This window comes from Melanotaenia boesemani, chromosome 10 (assembly GCF_017639745.1).
Source record: "Melanotaenia boesemani isolate fMelBoe1 chromosome 10, fMelBoe1.pri, whole genome shotgun sequence".
NCBI lineage: Eukaryota > Metazoa > Chordata > Actinopteri > Atheriniformes > Melanotaeniidae > Melanotaenia > Melanotaenia boesemani.
The window spans coordinates 12,700,253-12,710,927 of NC_055691.1; the positions used below are offsets into that span (position 1 = coordinate 12,700,253).

Below are 10,675 nucleotides of genomic sequence, written 5' to 3' on the forward strand. Positions count from 1 at the left end.
ATTTATTTTTAACATAAGCTTTGACTCCCTCTCTTAGACAGATTTTATTTTTAGATATCTTTTAAAAATTTTTACTTTTAATAAAGTTTTTTTCATGTTTATTGTTCTTTCTTCAACATGTAGCCCTTTGTGATCTTGTGATATAAAGAGGAGAATAAATCCAGTGTATTATTATTATTTTCATTATTTATAGGAGGTTGACCTGGAACTCCAGGGGCAGCGTTCCCTGGAATGATGTGAGACTGACGGACACATGCTGACTGTGTGGATGTACTGGATGTGTGTGTGTTGTGAAGTGTCACATCCGTGTGACGGAGGAATCTCCTCTGGATGTCAGAATGTTAGCTAACCACACAAACAGACTCCTCCCTTCCCAGCTGTCTGCATGACAGATGGATTCCTCTGTCCCGCCAACAGAATAACACCTTCCATATTTCAGAGGGACAAATTCCAGAGAGACCAGGCTGTCATGAAACATTATTGTCCCAACAGGCTAAACCTGGACAAAGCGGTTCAGATAATGAATGAATGTTATTATTATTAATTCAGTCATTTGCCAATCCAAAGGCTTAAACCTCGTCTCTTTGTAAAGTTACAGAACAAGAAGTCTTTTTTCAGCTGCAAAACATTTAGAAGGAAAGTGTCCATCAGTCCTGGAGTTGGGTGGAAATGTGATCAGTCTCGATGGAAATCTTCCGGCCGTGTCTAGAAACCTCTGCAGCTTCATTCTGAGCCGATGGAAGCAAAAAGTCACAGACAGAAACTCTAAATGAAGCCGAGGAGGAACAGTCAGCAGAAACAACCTTCACTTCCATCCTTTCTTTCTTTTACTCTCAGTTTGAGGACGATGTGATGGACATCTGCTTCGCGGTCCTGGACAACTCCAAAGATGCTCTGAGGAACTCAAAGATGGACATGGAGCACAGATGGGACCCCGTATACGTCAGCAGGATCATCACTGCCATGGTGAGCAGCCCTCCTTTCCACCAGTTCAGAGACAGCTCAAGGAAACATCAGGAATAAGGTGCGTCTGCTGCAGAAGGCTCATGTGACACATTTCCTCCACCTGTCCAGGTGAACTCTAACGGTGACAGAGGGGTGTTAAGTGGACGCTGGAGGCCGCCATACTCTGACGGAGTTGCACCCAACCGATGGACCGGCAGCGTGCCCATCCTCCAGGACTGGAGCAAGGCTGGAAACAGAGCCGTCAAGTACGGCCAGTGCTGGGTGTTTGCTGGTGTGGCCTGCACAGGTGAGGCTGTTACTGGTTTCACTGGTGCACCCCTCAGACCACCAGCTGAACTGGGCCTTTAAACACAAACAGGACAATGAAGCTGGTTTGAAGAGCTGAGTTTTATCATGAGAAGAAAGGAAGGATCAGTCTGACGTGTCTGATTTCCCACAGTGCTGCGCTGTCTGGGAATCCCAACTCGCCTCATCACCAACTTCTCTTCAGCCCACGACGTGGATGGAAACCTCTCCGTAGACCACCTGGAGAACTTTGACAGCAGCGAAAGGCAGGACAGCAGCTGGTAGGAGCCAACATACACAAACACACCATGAATCCGTTGATAGAGCAACCAATTCCAAAGTTACTTGGAATTAAAACCTGTTATATGTGGAGTTCTCCAGGGATCTGTCTCAGGACCTCTGCTCTTTATGCTGGATATTAATGACATGTGTTCAGTTTCCAACAAACTCAAGACAATATTATTCACTGATGTGGTGGTAACCTAGAACAGCTTCTAGATGAAGTTAAAATGAATTAAATAAAATAAAAAACTTGGTTTGATCATGATAAATAACAGTAAAATTCATTATATCTGGAAATCGTTTAACTCAACAAGCAGGAAGAAATTCATGATAAACAACATAGAAATAGAAAAAGTAACAGAAACTGAATTTCTTGAAGTGATAAATAATAACAGATGCAGGTTTACTGATGTTTCCTGAGACTCCAGAATCATTTAAAATGCTGCAGTATCATCCATCCATCTATCCATCCATTTCCTTCCGTTTATCCGGAGTTGGGTCGCGGGGGCAGCTGCCTAAGCAGGGAAACCCAGACTTCCCTCTCCCCGGCCACATTCACCAGCTCATCCGGAGGGATCCCGAGGCGTTCCCAGGCCAGCCGAGAGATGTAGTCCGTCCAGTGTGTCCTGGGTCTTCCCAGGGGCCACTTTCCAGTGGGACGTGCCCGGAACACCTCACCAGGGAGGCGTTCAGGAGGCATCCTAACCAGATGCCCGAGCCACCTCATCTGGCTCCTCCATCTGGTAGAGGAGCAGCAACTCAACTCTGAGCCCTTCCCAGATCACCGAGCTTCTCACCCTATCTCTAAGGGAGAGCCCGGCCACCCTGCCGAGAAAACTCATTTCGGCCACTTGTATTCGCGATGTTGTTCTTTCGGTCACTACCCACAGCTCGTGGCCATAGGTGAGGGTAGGAACATAGATCGACCGGTAAATTGAGAGCTTTGCCTTTTGGCTCAGCTCCTTCTACACCACGACAGACTGATGCAGAGTCTGTATCACTGCAGACGCCGTACCGATCCGCCTGTCGATCTCCCTCTCCATCCTTCCCTCACTCGTGAACAAGACCCCGCGATATGTGAACTCCTCCACTTGGGGCAGGACCCTATTGCAGACATGGAGAGAGCACTCCACCCTTGTTTGGCTGAGGACCATGGTCTCGGATTTGGATGTGCTGATTCTCATGCCAGCCGCTTCACACTCGGCTGCAAATCGCTCCACCCCAGTCTGCCAGTCCAGGGGAACTGTCCCTGATGTCCATGCGATGCAGAGACGTGTCAGCCAAGACAGCCCTACAGCATCCAGAGCCTTAAGGAACTCTGGGCGGATCTCATCCACCCCCGGGGCCTTGCCACTGAGGAGCTTTTTAACCACCTCAGCGACCTCAGCCACCTCAGCCCCAGAGGTAGGAGAGTCAGCACCAGGTACCCCAGACTCTGCTTGCTCATCGGAAGACATGTTGGTGGGATTGAGAAGGTCTTAGAAGTATTCCCCCCACCACCTCACAACATCCTAATTCGAGTTAACAAATGAAATCCTTGAACCAGTAGCAAGACTCTATAATAGAGCTCACAAGATCCATAACAGGTTTCCAGGTTGGACTCACCATTGTTCTGCATCGTTGTCTAATGCTTTGACATTTCAGAACTATACAATAAGCCATGGGATTAAATTGTATTATCAAATCTTGAATGGACACATCTCAGCAGCACTTACTGCGTTGGTACCAAAACTCAGCTCAAGGTCCAAACGCTCGACTAGATCTGTTACAAATGGACTTTTGCCTTTACCGGCCTTTAGGAACTGCTATGGTCAGAGAGCTTTCTTTTATGTGCTCACTAAAGCCTGGAATGAGATGCCACAGCACATCAGGACCATAACATCACAAAGACTATTTAAAAGAATATTTGCTCGCCATCTAATGGACAGGTACAGCTGTGACCACTGAGGTGGCTCCATAAAGCTGCTTCTCTTGGTTTGTGTTTGTATGATTGTACTGTCTTGTCTTGGAATTTGTGATGTGTGTCTGGTTTGTATGTTCTGCAGAGCAGGAACCTGCTGAAAAACAGTTCTTAAACTGAGTCAGGCCCGATTGTTTTTAATCTTTTCCTGTTTAATAAATAAAAATGAAAAATGAATTAAATGAGTTCAGCAGCCCCCCATCCCCACTGTACACAGTGTTGACTGTGCACTGCTTTTCCCTCCTGAGCCGCTGGATGGTAGACCAGAATCTCCTCAAAGCCGTCCGGAAGTCATTCTCCATGGCCTCTCCAAACTCCTCCCGTGCCCGAGTTTTTGCCTTAGCGACCACCGAAGCCGCATTCCGCTTAGCTCGCCGATAACCATCAGCTGCCTCTGGAGTCCCACAGGCCAAAAAGGCCCAGTAGGACTCCTTCTTCAGCTTGACAGCATTCCTTACTGCCAGTGTCCACCAACGAGTTCATGGGTTACCGCCACGACAGGCACCGACGACCTTACGGCCACAGCTGCGGCTGGCCGCCTCGACAATAGAGGCACGGCACACAGCCCATTCTGACTCAATGTCCCCCGCCTCGCCCGGGACATGGTTGAAGCTCTGCCGGAGATGGGAGTTAAAACTCTTTCTGACAGGGGACTCTGCCAGACATTCCCAGCAGACCCTCACAACACGCTTGGGCCTGCCAGGCCTGACCGGCATCCTCCCCCACCATCTGAGCCAACTCACCACCAGGTGGTGATCAGTTGACAGCTCCACCCCTCTCTTCACCCGAGTGTCCAGAACATGCGGCTGCAAGTCCGACGACACGACTACAAAGTCGTTCATCGAACTGCGGCCTAGAGTGTCCTGGTGCCAAGTGCACATGTGGGCACTCTTATGTCTGAACAAGGTGTTCGTTATGGACAGTCCATGATAAGCACAGAAGTCCAACAACAAAACACCACTTGGATTTAGATTAGAGGGGCCGTTCCTCCCAATCACGCCCCTCCAGGTCTCGCTGTCGTTGTCTACGTGAACATTAAAGTCCCCTAGCAGAACGAGTGAGTCCCTGGAAGGAGTGCTCTCCAACACCCCCTCCAAGGACTCCAAAAAGGGTGGGTACTCTGAACTGCTATTTGGTGCATAAGCACAAACAACAGTCAGGACCCGTCCCCCTACCCGAAGGCGGAGGGAGGCTGCTCTTTCGTCCACTGGGGTAAACCCCAACGTACAGGCGCCAAGTTGGGGGGCAATGAGCATGCCAACACCTGCTCAGCACCTCTCACCGGGAGCAATTCCAGAATGGAAGAGGGTCCAGCCCCTCTCAGGGACAGTGGTTCCAGAACCCAAGCCTTGCGTCGAGGTGAGTCCAACTGTACCTCGCGCACCAGCTCAGGCTCCCTCCCCGCCAGAGTGGTCACATTCCACGTCCCTAGAGCTAGCTTTTGCAGCTGAGGGTCAGACCGCCAGGGTCCCCGCCTCTGGCAGCCTCCCAGCTCACACTGCACCCGACCCCTATGGCCCCTTCTGCAGGTGGTGTGCCCACGGGAGGGGAGGCCCACGTCACATTTTCGGGCTGAGCCCGACCAGGTCCCATGGGCAAAGGCACGGCCACCAAGCTCTCGACTCCATGTCCCACCTCCAGGCCTGGCTCCAGAGGGGGGCCCCGGTGACCCACGTCCCGGCAAGGGAAACCTTGGTCCTTGTTTTCTCCTCATCATAGGGGTGATTTGAGCTGCACTTCGTCTGGTCCCTCCCCTAGACACCTGTTTGCCATAGGTGACCCTACCAGGGGCATGAACCCCTGACAACATATAGGATCATCAGGACGCACAAACTCCTCCACCACGTTAAGGTGGCGGCTCAGGGAGGAGGCTGCAGTATCACTTACAGTATATTCCAAGTAAAATGTAGAAAAGTCAACATGAAGTTAAATATTCCATAAACGCCTTCCACACTCTGACTTTCCCTCTCTGCTTCTAGATATGAGAATATATACCAGAGTGTGTAGAGGTGGGGGCAGCTATAGAACAAACAACAACCACCAAATATCCAGAATCATAAACTAAACCTCCAGTACAGAAACATCTAATCAGCTCTTCATCACGTCACAGATGCTGAGATTTGGGGATCTGGTTGGTTTAAAGACAGAAGAAGAAACCAGTCATTGCCCCTCAGTATTCACAATTTATTCCAAATGTTTAGAACTTTTTATTTATTTGATTTAATTTAATCTCTTTGAAGAAGATTTGACTTTATTTAATGTCCTCTAATGTCTTTTCTCTCGTGGTGCGTTCAGGAACTTCCACTGCTGGGTGGAGTCCTGGATGAGGAGGCTGGATCTCTCTGAAGGAAATGATGGATGGCAGGTTTTGGACCCAACCCCTCAAGAACTGAGTGATGGTACATTCCTAACTTTGACCGCTTAAATCTACATCTCTGCCTCTTCTGAGGACCATCGGTTGGATCCTAAAACCCAGAAGAATCCACAGCGACCTGGTTTTGTCGCCAGCTTGTTGATTGTTTGCTGATGCAGAAAAAGATGAAAATAAACCCGTGTTTGCTCCTCAGGTGAGTTCTGCTGCGGTCCGTGTCCGGTGACGGCCATCAAGGAGGGAAACCTGGGAGTGAAGTACGACGCGCCGTTTATATTTGCTGAGGTTAACGCTGACGTCATCTACTGGAGGGTTCTACCAGACGGCCGCCGGCAGAAGGTTTTCACCCTCTTTCCTGTTTGGTATGAAGCATCTGACCTCTGAAACAGATTGAAGCATGAAGGCTGCTGTGGTTCCTGTCACAGATCACAGTGGACCAGAGGAGTGTGGGGAGGAACATCAGCACCAAAAGTGTTTACGACGACTCCAGAGAAGACGTCACTCTGCTTTACAAATATCCTGAAGGTCAGCTGGAGAGCAGAAGTCTGGGTTAGGGGGCGGGGCTTCACACCTGCAGCTCTATGGAGCAGGATCTAGACAGAAGTCTGGAACCTGGATCTGAATATTCAGCATCAGATGGATGTTGGCCACTGGTTAATCTCTGACACATTCACACACCAGTCTTTGTTAATGTGGACTGTCTCCACAAACACAGCTGCTCTGTAAATCTAGAAGTCTGGATTCATTCTACATTTTACATGCCTACCCAAGAACCAATCAGAAACCGATAGATGGCGGACACATGTATATTCAATCCTAACTCTTTAATTTGATTCTAATTTCTTGGGGTTGGGGTCTACTCAAAGTTTATGGGGAAAAACTCGTTTTGAAAGACACCTTGCTGAACTGATGAGGAAGCCATTACACAGAGCCAATTACAGAGAGAGCACAACAAGTACTTTCTCAGCTATTTGCAGATTCTCGTTCAAAAAGAGACAGAATTTCTTCCCATCATACACTCCGGTTCATGTTTAACATTTGTCTCCTTTATGCCTTTTTCTCTAACCACTTCTAACCCAACCTTCCCCCCAGCCTCCAACCCCGACCCTCCTCTCAGCCTCCAACCGTGACCCTCCTCCCAACCTCCAACCCCGACCCTCCTCCCGGCCTCCAACCGTGACCCTCCTCCCAACCTCCAACCCCGACCCTCCTCTCAGCATTTTGAATTCTTGATTTTAAAATCATTTTAAAATCAAGCACTTAAAGGGTTAATAATCCTTTTCCTCGCTCCATACAGATCATAGTGAACAGGATCAGTGTTTTCTCCGCAGGCTCTAAGAAGGAGAGGGAAGTGTATGAGAAGGCAGGACGCCGGGTCACCGAACCAACCAATGACAGAGCAGAACTGGCGCGACTGACGCTGTCAATCAAACATGCTAAACCCGTGTTTGGGACAGACTTCGATGTGATTACTGAGGTGTGTTGAGCTCAGACTGCTGGTGGTCTGGTGTTCCCTTCAGGCTGAGTGATGATGACTGTTCTCTGCTGGCAGGTGAGGAATGGAGGAGATGAAGATGCTCGTGTTCAGCTGACTGTCATGGCCGTGGCTGTAACCTACAACTCTCTCCACCGCGGGGAGTGTCAGAAGCAGAGCATGAACGTGACGGTTCCAGCTGGCCAAGGTCAGATACTTCCATCCGCCCTCTGATCTTCTGTTAGCAGTCATGTTGTTGCGTCTCACTCCACCTTCTTTGTATCTTCAGCCCACAAAGAAGTTCTGCGTCTGCGCTACGAGGACTACGCCAGGTGTGTCTCTGAGCACCATGTGATCAGGGTGAAAAGTCTGGTGGAAGCTCAGGGGGAAAACAAACCCATCATGACCATGGCTGACATCCTACTGAGCATGCCTGAAGTCATAATCCAGGTGGGCACACAGCAACTGTCAGGATAATTCAGGTAGGACAGGTTGAACAGGTAGGACAGGTAGGACAGGTTGGACAGATAGAGAGAAGCAAAAAAAAAAAAAAAAAAAAGGACAGGTAGGACAGGGTCGACAGGTAGGAAAGACCTCACAGGGACAGAAGTTTTATAATTCCAAGATTTTATGTTTCAAAGAGAAATTTGACTTCCTGTCACATGGTACTTCAGATCTATTGCAGCATCATTTTGCTGCAGTAGATTGTTGTTCTATAATATTTACAACCCCAACACCAAATAAAGTTGGAAAATGCAAATGAAAACAGAATGCAATGATTTTAAAATCCTATCAAGCCATATATAATTCCCAGTAGAACAGTGATCCCCAACCCTGGCCGCCAAGGCCACTATCCTGCAGGTATTATGCTGTATGTTTCCCTGCTGCAGCACAGCTGATTCACATATAATATATGTCTGACAAGCTCTGCACAAGTCTGCGATGGAGCCATAAGTTTGAGTCAGGGGGGAGCAGGGAAACATGGAATCTTGGCAGGACAGTTGGCCATGAGGACCGGAGTCTGGGATCCATGCAGTAGCAGATCACCAACACATCAGAGGATGAAACTGAAACATTTCACCATGTGATGGAAAATATGAGCTGATGAATCTGATGGCAGCAACATGTCTGGAAAAAGTTGAAACAGGAGCAACAGAAGGCTGGAAAGGTAACTGGTACAAATCAGAAACATCTGAAGGAGCATTTGACAGCTAATCAATTTACCTGGCAACAGGTCAGAAACATGACTGGGTATAAAAGGAGCATTTCAGAGAGGCAGAGTCTCTCAGATGAAAAGATGGACAGAGGTTAACCAATCAGAGACAAACTGGATCTAAAACTGTGGAACAATTTCAGAAACATGTTCCTCAGACTTTGAAGATCCACCATCTACAGTGTAGATATCATCAGAAGATTCAGAGAATCAGGAGGAATCTCTGTATGCATGGTACAAGGCTGGAAGCTGGTGATCTTTTGCATTGAAAACAGACATGATTCTCTACTGGAAACCACTGCATGGACTCAGGAAGACTTCCAGAAACCACTGTCTGTGAACACAGTTCACCCTGAAAGCCACGAATGCAGGTTAAAGCTCCATCATGCAAAGAAGAAGCCAGATGTGAAAAGGATCTAGAACCAGCGATGTCTTCTCTGAACCAAAGTTAATTTAAAATAGTCTGAGGCAAAGTAGAAACCTGGATGAAAATGTGAACTAGTTTCTGGAAAGCATAGACGGCGTGTCCTGCAGACTAAAAAGATAGACAATATGATGGGATTCAATGAAATATTGAATATAATGCAATATGGAACTATATGATAAAATACAATATTATACAATAGGATGCTATAAAATACATTAAGCTGCCATACGATAAAGTCTATATGATACAATGCAATATATACAATTGCAATGCAATGAAATACGACAGAGTACAATGTGATACGATACAATAAAAATATGATATAATACAATACGATGTGACTGGATGCAATACAATACAATACAACACGAATAGAAAGGTTACGATAAAATACAGTACGATGCAATATGATAAAAAAAAAACTACGTTACAGACAACCATCAGCCAAACATCAGAAATGATAAATTTTTCAGACAATGCACATTTGGATTAAAAATTAGAGGAACATCAGAAATATAGAAGAATAAAAAAAGATGCTATTGCAGTTGCTTGGTGAGATTTATTTTCTTTGTGAATAAAAATACCTTCTTTCACTGAAACAAGGATGTTTTTACTTGTTTGAGTTGCATTTCCCATCATCGCTCAACTTGTCTAAGTTTCTTCCTGATCACGAGAACCTGCTTAATCCAGATTTGAACAACATTCTGTAAGTGCAGCAAGATGCTGGAACCAACATCACACTGATGTGCAAATAAAATGTCTTCTCTTTTCTAAGGTTCCTGGGAAGGCTGTGGTTTGGCAACAAGTGATGGCCTTCATCTCCTTTATCAATCCTCTGCCGGTCCCTCTGAAGGGGGGTGTGTTCACTGTGGAGGGGGCTGGCCTGCTGTCTGCCACTCACATCCATGTAGAGTAAGTAGCCCACCAGGTTTGTGTAGAGAGGAAAGTAAATGTGGAATCAACTGTCACTGCAACAGCTAAATATTCCTTAGATTCAATCAAATGAGCTGAAAACAGCAGCCCCAGGACACACAGTTAAGCTCTGAAGGACAGCGTAAAGACTCAAACGTTCATACTGTTTTTTTGTTTCAGTGGTGATATTTTACCGGGCCAGACCGTCTCTGTGAGCTTATCTTTCTCACCCACGAGGCCGGGGGTGAGAAAGCTCCTGGTGGACTTCGACTCTGACCGGCTGAAGAATGTGAAGGGGGTCACCAATGTGGTTGTCCACAAGAAATCCAGAAGCATCCCTGTGATTACCGGAATTTATTAAAACCTGCGAGGCTTCCTGTTGCTCCAGGGTGATTTTATTTCAGTTTATCTTTTTATTTATTCTGGTCTGATCTGCTGGTCTGTGACTGATGACCAGAAATATGCTGAGATAAAAAAAAGAATATGAATGTGGAGCAGTGCTCTGGATCCATGTTGGCCAGATGTTCATCACTGAATCTTTCTGCACTCTTTTACTGTGTTTTAATCCTAAAAGTTCTGCATTTTTCACAAGCATTTATTTCATCTGACATCTTTTTTAGATGTTATATCTGAGCTATGGTGGGGTGTGGATGCGGAATGCACAGGTGGATGTATGCATAAATGTGTGTTTGTATATGTGTTTACAATGATACACATGTTTACGTTATTATTTTTATTGTGATTGAATATTGTGATTGATTATTATTATTATTATTAATATTATT

The 10,675-nt window shown here is 46.7% G+C and overlaps 1 protein-coding gene across 3 annotated transcripts in view; it reads left to right on the forward strand.

Annotated features, from left to right (window-relative positions):
• LOC121646931 (protein-glutamine gamma-glutamyltransferase 2-like) overlaps window positions 1-10,465 on the forward strand; it is a 28,035-nt gene extending 17,570 nt beyond the window's left edge. For all 3 annotated transcript variants that reach the window (XM_041996065.1, XM_041996063.1, XM_041996064.1), the window contains 11 exons: window positions 838-966; window positions 1,075-1,252; window positions 1,406-1,532; window positions 5,789-5,892; window positions 6,061-6,203; window positions 6,290-6,389; window positions 7,196-7,341; window positions 7,417-7,546; window positions 7,628-7,788; window positions 9,754-9,890; window positions 10,071-10,465. In XM_041996065.1, coding sequence (XP_041851999.1) covers window positions 838-966; window positions 1,075-1,252; window positions 1,406-1,532; window positions 5,789-5,892; window positions 6,061-6,203; window positions 6,290-6,389; window positions 7,196-7,341; window positions 7,417-7,546; window positions 7,628-7,788; window positions 9,754-9,890; window positions 10,071-10,251 — 1,536 coding nt within the window. In that variant the 3' untranslated portion in view covers window positions 10,252-10,465. The remainder of the gene's footprint in view (window positions 1-837; window positions 967-1,074; window positions 1,253-1,405; window positions 1,533-5,788; window positions 5,893-6,060; window positions 6,204-6,289; window positions 6,390-7,195; window positions 7,342-7,416; window positions 7,547-7,627; window positions 7,789-9,753; window positions 9,891-10,070) is intronic.
• Window positions 10,466-10,675: the final 210 nt, after the last annotated feature.